Source organism: Gymnoscopelus microlampas (genome assembly GCF_963454915.1).
Source record: "Gymnoscopelus microlampas genome assembly, chromosome: 2".
Lineage (NCBI taxonomy): Eukaryota > Metazoa > Chordata > Actinopteri > Myctophiformes > Myctophidae > Gymnoscopelus > Gymnoscopelus microlampas.
Window position 1 is genome coordinate 5,941,025 of NC_139939.1, and position 17,917 is coordinate 5,958,941.

Consider the following 17,917-nt stretch of genomic DNA (forward strand, 5'->3'; position numbering starts at 1 on the left):
GTACTGACATCAGCGAACCCTTCTCCGAGACTCCATATATGGAGATGGCCGTCATCTCCATATATGGAGATGGCCTTACAACCCAGCTAATCACGGATTGCATATCCCAACAATACAATCAGAGAGCCGTGCGCGTTTGGAACCTCAACCACTAAGGAACAACTCACGGCCAAAGCACTGCTCCATTTCCCTCCCAACTTGCTACAAAAATCACTCAGACAGGAGGAGCAGACGGAGGAGGAGACAGTGTTCCTGGGGAGAAGATGGAACAGTCAACATCTGGTGGGAAGACAGGAGGAGCAGACAGAGGAGGAGACAGTTTTTTTGATGAGATCGGTGATGAAGAATTAATTAACTGTGCTGCTTTTACTGAAGAAAACAAGGATCAGTCAAGATCTGAGTTGGATGAGGTGCAGACGGGGGAGACAAACATAAGACAAGCTAAATCAACAGCACAAGACCAACAAAAAACAAGTTCTCCAAAAAAACTCAAGCTGAACTCTCCCGCTACAAAAAAGAAAAGAGCAACAAAGCGTGGGACTGGGATGATGACTTGAATGATGCAGATTTATGCAGGCTGCATATTCTGCTTAAAGAAGAAACAAACAAAAAGCGACAGAGATATATGCCATATATGGGCATAAAAGGACACATACAAACAGATACATAGATCCCCATATATGGGCATGAAAGGGAAACAGACAGACAGATCCAGAGATCTCCATAATAAAGTCAAAACGGGTCCAATGACAACAGGTATAATGGGGTTTGCATTAAAGGGGGAACCGCCACTGTGTCTGCAACACAGTCGAAGGCACAGACAGATACAGAGATCTCCATTATGGGCATAAAGGGACACAGACAACCAGATACAGAGATCTCCATATATGGGCATAAAACTATGACAACAGGTATAATGGGGTTTGCATCAAAGAGGGAACCGGCACTGTGTCTGAAACACAATTTCGCACGCAGATAGCTCAGACCTTTGCCTACGTTCTTGCTAGGCTTCGACCCGACCCGATATGCGGTTTTCCGGAACTAACGCAAAAGGTTTGGAATCTCCGTATGCGGAGATGACTGACATCGGGCTGTTTCGGAGCAAGCGCTGACTCATTGTGACATCACTCCATAAAAGGCTCTGACATCACATACGCTAGATGAGTCAACACAAAATCTCTCTGAGTGTCCATATATGGAAACATCAACGTGCTGACCTCAGTATGACATCAGACCGTACACCCCTGATCGGGACAGTCAGCCGGGAAACAGCCACACCCTGTCATTGGATGTGACCATGGCAACAGCTAACCCCAGTGACAGCTGGACACCCGCCACCAAAAAACGACGCATGGAACCATGCAGAAAAACCTCATTGAGCAAGAGGACACACAATGCCAAAATGCATCGTGCGCGTCGAGCAGCTGCAGCTGCAGCAGCAACAACAGATAACCCTGATCGGGAGAGTCAGCCGGGAGACAGCCACACCCTGTCATTGGATGTGACCATGGCAACAGCTAACCCCAGTGACAGCTGGACACCCGCCACCAACAAACGACGCTATACATCACAAAGAAGAACACAAAAGGTAAAAAACTTTAGAAGAGCGTGGACACTGCCACAACAACTCACAGAAATAGTTGTCTTTCAAATACCTGCAATGGATTGCATCTGCATTTCATGCAAGGCTGAAATGTTCCCCTGGGAAACATCCAAACCTTCTGGCGCAAATAAAACCTTCGGTGCCTGTTGCAATTATGGGAAAATACAACTTCAGCCATTCAAGGACCCCCCTCCTGCACTTAAAGATCTGTTTGACAGAACCTCACCACAGTCCAGGCAATTTATGGACAACATCAGACAGTATAATGGCTTAGTCTCTATGGCTTCAAAGCATGTGTCTGGTAGGATCATGGAGTTCAAAAAAGGAATTAAACCGTTTAAGATGAGTGGCCAAATGTACCACATCACTCCCTCAGCGATCTTTCCTGACAGCACTAACAAACCCAAATTCTCACAAATCTTTGTATTTGATCAAGACAATGAAATTAAGAACCGCCTTCATCAGGCTAAGGGAGATGGACTTATTAAGGAACACACTCTGACCCTCATTCAAAATGAGTTAAAGACAGTTAACCCTTTAGTAAGATTCTTTAAAACCGGAGCCGAGATGTTCAATGCAAATCCAACTCAGGACCTGAAAATGGTGTTCAAGTCCAAAAGCTCACAGGGAGCTAAGAAAAAACATCTTAACCCTGATGTCCCTGACGTTGTTATTTTTGCACCAGGAGACCAGACACAACCTCGAGACATTGTTCTGTACAGAACTCCAGCTGATGCACCTAATCACAGACAAACTACACATATCAATTCACTCCACCCTATGTATGACCCAGCTGCCTATCCCTTGATCTTGCCATATGGAGATGCTGGCTTCAGCATCGACAATCCCATCCTCAAGGTTAATGCAAATTCAGCCAGAGGCAAAGTCACTCTTCAGCTGAGCTGGTGTGTCGATTCATGCTACATGGACCCTGTGGCCCGGCCTACCCTAACAGCCCCTGCATGGTCAATGGTATCTGTACTAAGAAATTCCCTAAAAACTTCTGTGCCAACACACGACTGCCTCATGATGGTCATGGCTACCCAGAGTACAGACGGCCCATTGTCGGTCACACCCATAAGAAGAATGACTTTCTGTTTGACAGCAGGTGTGTCGTTCCTTACAACGCTTGGGTCCTACTTAAATATAAATGCCACATCAATGTTGAATTTGTTGGCTCCTTCCGTACCATCAAGTACCTGTACAAATACGTCCATAAAGGAGTTGATGTTGGCACTCTCGATATTGAAGACAGGGATGAGATCTCCAGATTCATCAATGCCAGTGTTATGTTGAATCCCTGATCATAACCTCAAATTGAAAGTAGGCGCACCAGTCAAGCTGCTTAGAAACCTGCAATCAGGTCCTGACCGCACTCTCAAGAATGGCACCAGAATGGTGGTAATGCAAATGATGGACAGAGTCATTGAGTGTGAGATTGCAGTAGGCACAAACAGGGGTGAAACAATCTTCCTACCAAGAATACCTCACTATGACAGAGGTGAGCTTCCCTTCACCTTCATTAGACGACAGTTCCCTATCCGCTTAGCATTCTCTGTTACAATCAATAAGGGTCAGGGCCAAGAGAATGAACGAGTTAGCATCTACTTGCCTAAACCTGTGTTCGCTCATGGCCAACTCTACACAGCCTTCTCTAGAGGAAAGAGAGCCAGCGCTGTAAAAGTTTTCATTGTGGATAATGACAAGGGCATTACTGACAACATTGTTTATAGCGAACTCCTTTAGGATAATGGGCATAAATGGACACAGACAGACACAAAGATCTCCATATACGGGCATAAAAGGGACACACCCAGACACATACAGAGATGTCCATATATCACAGACACAGATAGCTCCATATATGGGCATAAATGCACACACAGATGGGCATAAATGGACACAGGCAAACAGATGGCCAAAACGGGTCCTATGACAACAGGTATAATGGGGTTTGATTTAAAGGGTGGAGCATTCATTCCCTATTTACATCGTTCCTGTGTAGGCCGGTCCCCGACTAGACCCTCGGCAACCCGAAGGGCTTCGGGCGGCCGAGCTTCTAGTTCAGGACAACTAGCGGGCCTTACAACCCAGCTAGGCCTTCAGAGTGGCTCTTCAGTCCGGTTCTAAACAACCAGCCGATTATCAGCTTTACATGGTCCTTCGAAGGAGAGCCGAATTCAAGGCTTACTGTGAGGGCGCAACATGCCAAAAGCCACAAAGAAAAGGAAACATCAAGGGCGGTCAACGCACGCAGGAGACGACGCTCGAGGCCTGAACGGCAGTCCCAGAGGGTGACCCGCTCAAGGCAGAGCTCATCAGCGACCGATCAGAGTTCGGCACGCAGGGTACGACGCTCGAGGCCGGAACGGCAGTCCCATAGGGTGACCCGTTCCAGGCAGAGCCTACCCAAATACAGCCGTGTTTGTTCACGTCATTTTCTCAAAGGTACATTTTTACCAAAAACATGAAACTGCTATTTTGTCTCTGCTAACTAAAAGTAACTAGGTAATGCAACTATAGGGTGGTCCAGAGTCTTAAGTTACTTTTTTTTCCCTCTCTAACGATTTGACAGGCGAGCTGCTCTGCTCATAGACCGAACATACCACTACCGTGCGAGGTTTATAAAAAACTAATAATAATAATAAAAACTAGACGCGTAGCAATTCTGGGAAATTGCAAAGTGTGGTTGTGCTGACGCCGGTCGCGGGTCTCGGCCGCCGGGGCTCGAGGGATACGCCGGGAGGAATACCGTCGCAGGCCGCGCGACGTGCCATTCGAATCGGGTGCCGATCGGATCCTGCCTTCGTGATACGTGCTGTTTTGATTTTAAGAAATAGGCCCCTCCCACTAAATAAATAGGCCCCTCCCACAAATGTAACGGGCCAATCATATTATCACGTCACTCCTGATATCGCTTTTATTACATTTTGAAAGGATTGTTCCCCCCAAAAATCAAACGGTTACGTTTTGTGCATTTGTGAGGCCCCCTATGGGTCAAAGTGGAAATGCTTTTGGGGATTCGTTGAGTAAACCACCCTCGACATGTGATTTAAATTTGGGATTGACCGGACGTTTCGTTCGTGATTTCTGGCATTTTTGGTAAAACAGGCCCCTCCCACTAACTTTGGAAGCCATTTACGGACGAACGGTAAGGATTATCAAAATGCCGCTTGGATATGTTTATTGCATGGGCCCAGAGATCATGTGTACGAATTTCTGTGAAATTTGGGCCAAATATGTGGGAGGAGGAGCTAAAAGTGTGTTTTGCAGAAAATTCAAAATGGCGGAATATCTATCCTGACGCAAATAGGCGTGGCCTATATAGGGAGTTGCGTCATGACCCAAGGAATCTAGGGAAAAAAAGATTTTTATTTTACGACCTACAGTTCAAGAGTTATAGGCCAAAACGTAAAGGGGGCTTTTATAGCGCCACCATGAAGCCGACTGGTGTATTTCTTTTTTTGATAATTTCGGATTAAATTATGAACCTCCCCTCCAAGTCTTGTAACTCTAGCCCTTACAGTTTCTGAAAAAAAATAATACTTGAAATCGAGTTTTTTCATTTTCCCATTAAGGTGGATGGGGAAATTTAAATTACTAATAAATTAATATCAATTAAACTATGTAACCAATACACGCGCACGATTCCCGATGAAGCCGCTCATTTTGACATATGGCATGTGGGTCCTAGTCTCACACTCAATCAAACTCTGCAGCCGCACTGAGGCCCCCAGACATGACCTGTTTGCTTTCTAAACTCGATCTAGCCTTTGAATGCCTTTCAATAAAACCATATTTGATAGACATAGGTATCACCTACATGTTACTGATTATAGGGAATGTTATATTGTTGTAATCCGTTGTTTATTTCCTGAGCAATGGAATTATGTTGTAGTTAAAACTCTTGGGGTTGCAACATGGCAACCCCGTTTGCCATGTTGCCATGGAGACCTATGGAGCTTTATGATTGGGTAGTGGAAAAGGCCTCACATGATTGGCTCAGACCCGGAAGTGCAGAGTGCCAAAAATAAAGTTTTGCAATCCGTAGAACAGATCTTCGAGCGAGCAAACTGTTGTTTTTTTCTGGTCACAATGTTCATTGTAAATGTAATTCTACAATTACAACATGTTTAACACGTGTTACAAACACCCCAAAAATATATATATAGCAAAAAAGTTTAAAATCTTTTTTTTATGGACACATTTTTATCTTACGAAGACAAAACTTTGTTTTACGAAGACAAATATTTTATTTACGAATACAAATATTTTATTTACAAATACAAATCTTTTATTTACAAAGACAAATATTTTATTTACGAGTACAAATTATTTTTACGAGTACAAATATTTTTTTACAAATGCAAAATTTGTTTACAAATACAAATTATTTTTACAAGTACAAAATAAGATTGGCACTAATTTAAGCCCATAATAGAGCCTTCATTAGTATCATTGGTAACATCTGTGAAGGAAGTGATAATATGGCTGCTGTGCATAGAGCCTACTAGTCGGGCCGGGCTAAGCCTCGGGCTCCGTGAATGAAAAAAAATCTATTTGCCCAAAAAAGGAATTTCAACTGCCCCTAGCGGCCTAACAGTAAGGCCGACGGAAATGGCAGTGGATGTGTTGGATGCAGCTCAAAGAGAACTTTACTCAGGTCCGAACTTCCTAGCCTGTGTTATTAAAGAAAAAACGGCAACAATGGCCAAAACTTAACCGAAAGTGAAAGTGTCCGTTTTGAAAATGTTTTGGCCATTATCTCTAGAAACAGAAGGTCCAATCTGCTCAGTTCAAAGCTTGTTGGATGCGTGACTTTGATGACATTAAGCACATCATGACACCTTTTCGGGTTTTCGGGCCTAAAAGCATGGTAATTGTTCGTAGTAGGGCCAGTCTGTGGTTCAAGCTTGTAGATCTGCTACTTTTGTCGCTTTTGTGTGACGCTGTAGTATGATCAATAGGGCGTAAATTTACAAAAAAACACAAAAAGTTAGAATATGGAGATAAGAGGTTTCTGCCCGACAGCGACGATAATGTTCCTCTGTGCAGACTTTACTTTCCACGTGGACCTGCCATGAGGATGTGTTTTACTTCCCTGTGTGTTTTTTGCACCGTATGTCTAATCATGCACACCTGCTGCTATGTGAACCTACCGATGTGTCACCACTTTCACACCTTATGCTTAACCTCATGTACATACTGGACCTGCTGGTCTTATGCTGTGTATTATGTAGATATCTTCATTTTGATGTTCTCCTTGACATGCATATATAGCCGATCTACACGTTTTTTTCCTGAGAAATGTATCGTTCGGCCAGACACACTGCAGCAGCTCTGGAACCATTGTTCTTTGGCTCATCAGAGGCTGAAAAACAGAAGACAAACCTATGAGGATAATTTAGAGGGATTAAAGTTTAAAATGAGTGACACCTTCTAATAAGTTATGAGGATTTATGACAGATAACAAGTCATTTATTTTCTCAATTGACAAAATAATATCACATTTAGAGTAAACAACACTTTCTTTTGTTGATGTGTCAGGTAATAAGGTGTAGTAGGTGTAGGGTAAAACAGGTGGTTACTGGGTCGTGGTGGCTGGTTGTTAACCGGACATTGCTAGGGTTAAACAGGTGGTTGGTAGGGTGCAAACATTACTCTATAAATGATATACAGTACTTAAAGAAACTAGTTGACAATTTGTAATTTTTAAGTGAACTATCATTAAGTTGATCTACAAATATGATCATTTTTGGCAGCACTCGGAATTCAAGTCACCTTGAAATAGTTTTGTATAATTAGAGTATAGTCAGTCCTCCAGACGCCACTACAGCACTGCTCTTGCGTAACATCCATGTGTTAATAATAATAAGGTATTATTACATTACAGTAATAACGTGTAGTAGGTACTGCCAGGGTAACACAGGTTGCTAGGCCGTAGTGGGTGGTTGCTAGTGCATTGTAAAACAGGCGGTTAATAGGGTACAAACGTTAATAAATTACATACAGTACTTTAAGAAACTAGTTGACAATTTGCCGTTTTTGAGTGAACTGTCACACTAAGTTGACCTACATCCAAATGTAGATGTGTTAATCATAGTAGCATTTAGTTTTATGTCCCAGGGTCAGAATGTCTACTATCCTCTCCTCTCTCTCTCTCCTCTCTCCTCCATCTCCTGCTCCCTCTCTCTTCGACCATATCTGACCTTCTTTGTCAGGTCTGGGGGAGAGAGAGAGAGAGAGAGAGAGAGAGAGAGAGAGAGAGAGAGAGAGAGAGAGAGAGAGAGAGAGAGAGAGAGAGAGAGAGAGAGAGAGAGAGGGGACAGGGGGGGGGAGACTGGGTGAGTGAGAGAGTTTGAGAGTCACACATACAGTTTTTTTGAAAAACTGTATGTGGAATGCAAGATGGAAGAACGTTCCACTTTAAAAATAATTCTAAGTGTCATCTTCAACAGGATGTGGTCTGTCTTATGCTGCATGTCTGAACAATATGTGGTTATTATTCTCATGTGAACATCAGCTAGAGTATCATTATGCAGTTAGAACTCACTAATCATTATACTTTTATATCAATATAGTTCATATGATAAAACAACATTCTTCATGGTCTACAATGGTCATATATGATGGTGTCTCTTTAGACTGTAGGAAAACATACAGTACCACATGTCCAACTTTATTTTTATTTATGTTGGGAGAATTTGAATGAATCAAATAATACAGCCATATATATGCTTCAATTAACAATTATCTCAGACTATTGCCTATTGTTGGGGTTGGTTGGCTGTGGTACCATACAGTCCCACCCCACCTGATTGCTGAAGTTAACGGCACATTTCAGTGTAACACCACCGGAAGTCGGAACTATTTGCGATCCCGTTTTTCGTTTCCCGTCGGCCTCCATTCTAAGGCGCACACTAAAACTCCATTTTAGCTCTTGTAGTTTTTTCTCCTCACATTTCCCATGTTAAAATAAACGGTCAGAACTCAAACATGGCTGCCCCGTTTGACACGTGGTCTGCACTGCTAGACGCAGGCAGATGTCGGCGATGTATGTAAACAAAGCAGAGCTCACTTTTTTGGATTTTAACAAGGTCTATGGCGACGTGAAAAAAACAAAAAACAACAAAAAAATCTTGGCACTGGTGAGTACATTCTGAGATTAGCCCTTGGCAGTGGATGTGTTAATCCTGCCCCCTCCCCTATCCATTCCTTTGGATTCCGATGATTGACAGTCAAAATCCCTCAACAGCGACACCCGCAGGCAAAGATTTATTTTTTCATTGCAGTTGAAAAGGCTTTAGAAATCAGAGAGAAAAAATCCTGCCATGGATCACTGGAGTGGATTTTTCAGTTAAAACTTTTAATACACGTTTGAAGGACCATGATAAATACTTTTAATGTGTTGTAAAAGTGAATGTCATGAAACCTTTAAGAAAAAGTAGCATATATGAGAGATTGAACTGGTATTATTTCATTTGAGGAGCTGACATTGTAGTATTAGGAAAATAGCTGTGCCTCATCATCATGACTGCTGTTCATGGCCTGTTCAGCGCTAGAACTTATATTCCGTTGCTGTCGGGCAGAAACCTCCTATCTTCATATTTTCATCAAACTACAGCGTCACACAAAGGCAGCAGATCCACAAGCTGGAAAAGCGGCGCGAAGCGACACGTTTTGAGCTTGTAGATCTGCTACTTTTGCTACTTTTGCTTGAATCCTGAAAAGTAACAGTTTTGGACATACAATATGAGACCCGACAGAAATGATGTGTTGTTGGTATGGACAGCGTCATAGCAGGACATTCTCTTGTAGTAGACTCTCTGCAGAGAGTTTCACATCAATACTCCCACTATGTTATTATCAAAGACTCAAAGACTCATTTCATGTAAAATGATCTGGTTACACTTGACAGAAACAGGCCTGAAAATGGTATTGTTTTATAATATTCAGTGCAACTGTAATGATGATCATTTTATGAAGGAAACCATGCTTGTATATGCTATTATGATGCAATTCACAGCTATTAAAAGAGAATGTTACACAGGATTTCTTCACAGTAGCCTATGAGACCGAAAGTGGTCGAGGGAGAGGAGGGTGGGGGTGAGGAGGAGGAGGTGTGAACCCACTGCCTCTGCTGTGACAGAGACACTGAAGCCAGTTTGTAGATTAGAAACCCCATATCATTTTGGGGGTCCTTGGCACGAAAAAGTTTGAGAACTACTGATTTAGAAGGCATTTGTAGAATCAGGTCTTAATGGGTTAACAAAGGACGGAGACACAGCCTAACTGTCTCTTAACTGAAGGCGTGTCTGTCCTGTGCAGCGCTGCTGTCTCTCTGTCTATTTGTGTTGTGGGCTGACTGCATCATGACGCACATCATGATCTATCTGTGTGCATGAATTTACTTTACAGGTCCTATATAGCATTGCTCTGGACCGCCTTAATTCACCTCCCGCACCACATGACATACCCCCCTCTGTCATACAAACTATACAAAAGAAAAGCTGATCTACAATGTGATGAGCTATGTGTACACACCCTTGATATATTTGGTCCCTGGGCTGGAAAGTTGATCAAATTTATCTTTACATTTATTAAAAAAAGGGGGGGGGGGGGGGGGCGGCGGGACATAGATTGGTGAAGCAATAGGAAGCGGAGCTGGAATCCAGCGCCTGGGTTTGGATCCGCCCTTCAAGACCATCGATTGGGCTCGTTCTTTCAGTCTAGTGCGACACTGATGATGGCTTCTGAAAAGGCTGCAAAAAAGGAGAAATTAACTTACCCGGGACATGTCACAGTTATATGTGTTTACAGTAGCCAAGTAACAGGCATTTCACCCATGACGGTACTTCAATTTATTTTGATCAATCACATTTTTTCTTCAGGAAAACACAAACTCTAAAATACCATTGCAGCGATAGATAGATTTTTATTATAGTGTCCTGCACCACAGGATGCCCAGCCCGCACTGGCTTATACACAATGTACATACACCAAGATACACCACAAACAGAATACATAAACATTTTGATCGTCCAAGCTGTGGGTTACGGGTACATCGTCCTCTATCGTATGTTGCTGTATCAGTGGTTCTCAAACTTTTACATGTCAAGGACACTCAGAATTAATTGTATTTGGCTGCGGACCCCCCATCTCAAAATATGTTGTTCCATGGACCCCCAGAAGAAAAGATTTGAGTTAGAAATGTTCGCTTTAAAAAATATATATATTCAAAGATTTGCACAAATTGTCACGATTTTTAAAAAATTGCAGAGCTACAATGTATTTGCGCTATTTCTGTTTAAAATCTAAAATGACACAGATCCTTTCCCGGTTTTAATGGGTTAAAACAGAGATTAGATTAGATTCATGTTATTCACATTCTATAGGCTTCCCTTTAACTAAATAATGCAAATTATGATGTATTATAAATTGTGATAAAATGTCTACAGTGCATATTGTGTAGAATTACAAGGCAGAAAACTAAAGCAAACACATAAACTACCATGTGTAAACACAGCCATCATAGCTGTACCAACACAACACATAACTAATACATTGTGAAAATGACGACACTACAGAACTCTTTCACACATCCAACGCATAGCTACAGTACATGGTAGGTCGTTCCATCCTTTCTTGTTCCCTTCACGATACACAGCACAGTTCTCTGCTGTAATGTTACTAGGCTCACCACTGTGCCAGTACCTGGATAACATATAATGCATTACAATACCTTTACAATGATGAATTTTCTCTCTAAATTCCTTTATTTATTTATTTTTAATCATGACCTCAAATGATATTCTGGACAGTGAAAAAATTATAGGTGTAATTGTTTTAGAGACAGTGTGGCGTGTTTGTATTTAACTATTTTTAACATTTAATTTAAAATAAATGTGCAGAACATAATGTGGAAATTATGTGTGTTGAAATTAAGAGTAGTAGAATGTAGGTAAAGTCTTACGTTGGTGTGGTCAGAGGTGTCCCATCTACCCATTTCCACACTCCTTCATCCTCTCTGTCTGTCAAACCCAGCCACACCTCCTCGTGGCTGTTAACAACTCTGTTAGCAAAGTCCTGGACAGAAAAGCTGCTGGTTACTGAAGTACACACTGTACAATATATGGGTTACAACACACACGCGCGCACACACACACACACACACACACACACACACACACACACACACACACACACACACACACACACACACACACACACACACACACACACACACACACACACCCCCCATACCTGTTCTTCTTTGCTGTTTATGATGATCAGGTCAGATTGTTTGTCTCTACAGTACTGTCTGCTCTGCTCCCAGGTTTTCTTCTCAGTAGAGATGTAATAACAACCTCTGCCAAAACTCTTCCATCTAGATGATTCTAACAACAAAAGAATAAAGTTAGCCATGCAGTGTATTTTTTTAATCTTTTGCTCATTAATGACAAATAATGATGAACAACATGATATAACAATGAATAAAAACAGTGATGTCTCACTGACCACAGAGCTTCTTCTTCAGCTCATCTCTCTCTGCAGTTATGTTGTTGTATCTGGACTGTAGAAGGTCCAGGTTGTTGTTCTCTTCAGTACATTCTGGACGCAGAATCAAACAAACTGATGAGTTTTACAACTTTGTTCTGATAGTAAATCCAACCAAATAGGACACAAAGTTTTTCAAGCAACAGCATTAACTCTATTTCTATTTGAAATACAACATGTACTGTTTATTATATAATGACACTCACTGTGTTTGACCAGGCCAATGATGACAGCCAATAGGATTACACACAGCAGACCCAACAGACCCAGACACACTGCAGCAGCTCTGAAACGGTTGTTCTTTGGCTCATCGGATTCTGAAAAACAGAAGACAAACATATGAGGATACTTCAGAGGGTCTAAAGTTTAAAATTAGTGACACTTTTTAACAAGTTATGAGGATTTATGACAGATAACAAGTAATTGATTTTCTTAATTGACAAAATAATATCACATATATTGCGATGTAGTAGGTGTAGGGTAAAACCGGTGGTTGCTGGCCTGTGGTGGGTGGTTGATAGCCGGGCATTGTAAGGGTTAAACAGATGGTTGAGGGTGCAAACATGACTATATAAATTACAAACAGTACTTAAGAAGAAACTAATGAATGAGAAACTAGTTGACAGTTTTGAGTGAACTATCACATTAACTCATTTTCTGCCAATAACGCATATATGTGTTCTTTAGAATCCATCACTTGCCTGCCAATAACGCATATATGCGTTTTTAGAAAAAAGAAGAAAAAAAGATCTAGACTCCTATCCACTTCCTTGTTAACTTAAAAATTCTGTATCTCGGCTCCTGAGTACTTTTTTAATTTCAATGAAAAATCTCTTGCAGACAACTGCAAAAAATCTGAAATAACTCAGGCAGGTTAAGTGTTAAGTTGACCTACACAAATGATCATTTTTGCCAGCACAGTTCATGTCACCTTGAAATAGTTTTGTATAATTAGAGTATAGCCATTCCTCCAGAGGCCACTACAGCACTGCTCGTACGTAACATCCATAGATGTGTTAATAATAATAAGGTATTATTACACTACAGTAGTAAGGTGTAGTAGGTGCTGCCAGGGTAAAACCGGTTGCTAGGCCGTAGTGGGTGGTTGCTAGTGCATTGTAAAACAGGTGGTTGCTAGGGTACAAACATTACTATATAAATGACATACCATACTTTAAGAAACTAGTTGACAATTTGACATTTTTGAGTGAACTGTCACACTAAGTTGACCTACAAATATGATCATTTTTGGCAGCACAGTTCATGTCACCTTGAAATGGTTTTGCAGAATTAGAGTACATCCACATGTATCGGACACCAACTACCACTGCTCTTGCGTAACTTAGTTAATCATTGTAGCGTTGAGTTTTACCTTTATTTTGCGCTTGTGCTGTGTTCTGCTGTACAGCATTCTGCTGGGTACCAGGGTCAGGGTCAGGATCATCTGCAGAGACATAGATGTCTACTATCCTCTCCTCTCTCTCTCCTCTCTCCTCCATCTCCTGCTGCCTCTCTCTTCTGCCATATCTGACCTTCTTTGTCAGGTCTGGTACTGCGTACACGTCCTCCGCCATTCTAGTTCATCTTCAAACTACATTCGTCGTACAACTTGTTGGAGAACTAGAAGTCACAAAAGAGGAACATTACTTGGAAAAAGTTACAACAGCCTATCACCAGAACCGAGTTCACGCTTTTGGGGGGCGTGACGTCACTGAAGTGCAGTGGTGTAAAATAACTTTGAAAGTACATTTACTCAAGTACTGTATTTAAGTAAAATTTTGAGGTATTTTTACTTTAGTGGAGTATTTCCAAATTTCAATACTTTTACTTGTACTCCACTACATCTCAGAGGCAAATATTATACTTTTACTCCGCTACAATTATTTGAAAACTGTGTTAATGTTGACACAGAACTTCAGTATCAATTTCAAACTCAACAATTAGGCTACTTTTCTATGAAATTACAAATCTGAAAAAAAGAAAAAAACATCCATATGAATTTCAATATCAAACTCAACAGTTACCTTCCTTTGACATTACAAATTAAACTGTTTTGGAATTACAAGCACATAAAGCACTTGATATGGCCTAACATATAGCAAAATCTAATCAAATGTGTATGTACCACAGATGTGTTAATCACATTTGTTAAACACAAAACTTCAATATCAAATATCAAATTCAGCAATTACTTTTGTTTTAAATTAAATTAACCATAACAACTCATATAGAAACTAACTATCCTAATGTGTCAGCCAACCACAAAAAAAAAAAAATTAGAATGTTGATGGAATTTTGGCTATTTCGTGTCTGCCAGTGCTCCTGATGTCAAGAGTAGAGTGAGTGTTTTGGTTGTGAGGGGGGAATGCCTAAACGCACACTTTTCAAGCATGGCTGTTTTGCTGTAATCTATTTACTGCAGTGCTCAGTGATTTGATCTGGTGTAGAGCCCGCCTACTACATCCTGTAGTTTACACCCAAACACATAGAGACGCATGAAGGCTATTTCCGTATCCGCTCTAGACCGGATCTGCAATCTGCAAAGTGAACAGTTCAGAGGCAGTCCAGCAGTAATATAAATTGCTTCCCCCAATTCTTAACAGTACAGCGTGCCGGCTCGGAATCTTTTAGCGGAACGCATTAACGTGGCTAGTGGATAAGAAGTTGGCTTTCCACGCAGAAGACCCGGGTTCGAATCCCATAGACCTGTATGTCACTAGCTGGCTCTTACAGTATGTGTGCACGTAGCTGCAGGCTTAAAAGAGGAACTGCTTTACAGAAGTTACAGATAAAGAAGCAAACAGGAAATGTGAGCAAATGTAAATGCCCACCACACTGCTGTGGTGGACATTCACACAGCAACAATCTAGTTTTTTTTATTTGTCTTTTTAAGTAGTACATGAAGAGTAATACAAATAGAGTAAGGTAACCATGGTGATCCCATAGCGTCCATGAATCATAGAAAAGATTTAATGATGAAAGCCTCTAGAGCACCTTCAAAAGAGCGTTCACTTCTGCTAGAAGGGGGGCCACAAATGGAAAACGTTGGACAGTAGGTTGTAGAAATGTTATTTCAGTAGCTTATATAAGTAGCTGATATGCTCTTTCACAGAGATCCCCATTAGTTTGTTTGTGTGTCTGTTTAATCATGTACAGATGTGCCACTTCAAAACTTCACATTTCCTGCCATCGCCAAGACAGTACATTTTCAGGGGATTCCCAGGGCAATAAGAGGGACAAAGAAGGGCATTTAAAATGATGAATTATTTTGATGATCACTGCTTTTATGATGCTAATTAATTTGAGCAACTCTTCAAATCACCTTTCGCCTCATAATGAGTCTGACACCTTCTCAACACACATTCTTTTGTTCTCATGCATATGGGTGTCTGTTGAAGGGAAAAACGGGGGGGGTTTAGTGACAACTTCTTTTCAGGGGCAAAACAGTGCAATTTTAAGGGCAGAACAGGGAGGAAAACATGCCTTTTCAGGCCACTTTCAGGGAAAGAACAGTAACGTGTGAAGTTTTGAAGTGGCACATCTGTAAGAACAAATGGGTGGATTTTCATGAAACTTAAAACCTGTTATAACGGCATAATGATAATGTAGCTGATGTTCGTGTGAGAATAACAGCCACATGTTGTTCAGACCTGCAGCATAAGATAGACCACATCCTGTTGAAGATGACACTCATTATTTTTAAAGTGGAAAGTTCCTCTAATACAAACAGAAACGTGTGTGTGTGTGTGTGTGTGTGTGTGTGTGTGTGTGTGTGTGTGTGTGTGTGTGTGTGTGTGTGTGTGTGTGTGTGTGTGTGTGTGTGTGTGTGTGTGTGTGTGTGTGTGTGGTGTGTGTGTGTGTGTGTGTGTGTGTGTGTGTGTGTGTGTGTACATGTACATCAGGCGTGCAGGAGAAGATGGGGGTGATGAACCGCGGGGTGGTGTACGCTCTGTGGGACTACGAGGCGGACGGCGAGGAAGACGAGCTGGGCTTCCTGGAGGGAGACTGCATGACGGTGCTGAGGAGAGAGGACCAGCTGGAGACAGACTGGTGGTGGGCCCGCTGCGGGGACCAGGAGGGCTACATCCCTCGCAACCTGCTGGGGGTGAGGCGCACACACACACACACACACACACACACACACACACACACACACACACACACACACACACACACACACACACACACACACATACTGACATTAAAATATTCCCTAGCTCAGTGATTCTCAACATTTTTATTTAAGCATTTTCAATAAGGACCCCCAGTCTGATATGTATTAGTCGCTAGTGGTTCGCAAACCTTTTAACTCTCTCAGTGCCACGCCCCGAGATACCCCGAGTTTTCCCCGAGTACCCTCGCTGCCAGAACGAGAAATCCTGAGTTTTTACTTTTTACTGTGGTCGTGCTATTCTGTTTATTTTTCATGATCACTTTCACTTCCTGACTCCTTCAGAGTCACTGGGTTCCGGTTTCATGACGCAGATTCCGTTTCCGGTTCTCATTTTTTCCCGCGGTCATTTTCGGCCAGAATAGGGAAAGTCACGGTTTTTCACACGGTATACAAAATGAACGGAGAGGTCCACGTCTATTCTCTTTGGTCTGGGTGACGATCAGTTATCGTAGTCGTGTGTATAACATCGTATTTTAACCCGATCAGAAATTGTGACGTCGGCCTGTTTGGGAGGGGGCGAGCGAGTCAACGAGGTGATCAATGTCTGGATTTGTCGATCTCTGGTAGAACTGTCTTATGAGTTTAGAACTGCATATAGACAAACTATTTGAAAATGAAATGACAAAATAACAAAAAAACAAAAAAAAGAAAATTGCTGGCACTGGGGGAGTACTTTATGAAAATACTCTGGCACTGAAAGAGTTAACTCGGGACCTAAACTGGTAAAAAATAGCAGATCTACAAGCTCCGCATCACGTTGTGAGCTTGTAGATTGGCTATTTTCACTTCTTCTTCAGTTACATTTGTGGAATATCTGGAATTTTATTTTATAAAATGATTTTGTAAAATGTTTGAATTTGTTTTTAATGCACGGAAAAACTGTATTTTTTTAAAAGTCTTTTTAAGTAACAATGATCATTTTAAAAAGTAACACAAATATTTTTCGCGACCCTCTAATGTTTTTTTTTTATTGATTGAATACTTTATTAACTCATTCAGTGCCAGACTTATTTCTGGCTGTGTTTGCCCAGTGCCAGAGATTTTCGTATTGCTTTCAAAGACTGAAGGAGAAACTTGAAGGTTTTCATGTTGTGAAAAGGTTTGGAGGTCACAAAATGGAGGAGAAAAATGCAATAGTTGCAATAGATTTCTCTCTCTTCAGTACACTTGTTTCATTCACAGCTGTTTTCACTGGTTGCACAATTCACATCTGTGTTGTTGTAATGAGATTTGAAGATGCTCTCAGAATGCTGTTTTTCAATAGCGTTACGTCATTATAACGTGTTTTAGAGAGTGTGTACATTGAGTCGTGTAGCTCCACATTAATGCTGTGGTTTCTTTGTCATTAACAGCTGTATCTGAGGATCAGACCCCGACAGAGGAGCCTGGCTTGAATCATGTGATCTCAGAGAACCCTTCTCCCATCACACACACACACACACACACACACACACACACACACACACACACACACACACACACACACACACATACTCTCTCTCTCTTCTGGGCAGAGCAGGCGAGGAGATGTGGAGCTTCTAACATAAGTAGGATCTTTGGACACAGAATATTTAGATACAGTT

The 17,917-nt window shown here is 41.6% G+C and overlaps 2 protein-coding genes across 2 annotated transcripts in view; one reads left to right on the forward strand and one right to left on the reverse strand.

The window, feature by feature from the left end:
* LOC311064855 (apoptosis-stimulating of p53 protein 2-like) overlaps positions 1 to 17,822 on the forward strand; it is a 71,318-nt gene extending 53,496 nt beyond the window's left edge. Inside the window, exons 19-20 of the mRNA XM_084084847.1 lie at positions 16,063 to 16,265; positions 17,687 to 17,822. Coding sequence (XP_083940973.1) covers positions 16,063 to 16,265; positions 17,687 to 17,728 — 245 coding nt within the window. The 3' untranslated portion in view covers positions 17,729 to 17,822. The remainder of the gene's footprint in view (positions 1 to 16,062; positions 16,266 to 17,686) is intronic.
* On the reverse strand, positions 11,573 to 13,734 carry LOC311064181 (C-type lectin domain family 6 member A-like; the record flags this gene model as incomplete). The annotated part of the gene is made up of 5 exons (XM_084083994.1): positions 11,573 to 11,689; positions 11,867 to 12,000; positions 12,122 to 12,214; positions 12,367 to 12,477; positions 13,533 to 13,734. 5 exons carry the CDS (start codon positions 13,732 to 13,734, stop codon positions 11,573 to 11,575), a joined length of 657 nt encoding a protein of 218 aa, XP_083940120.1.
* Positions 17,823 to 17,917: the final 95 nt, after the last annotated feature.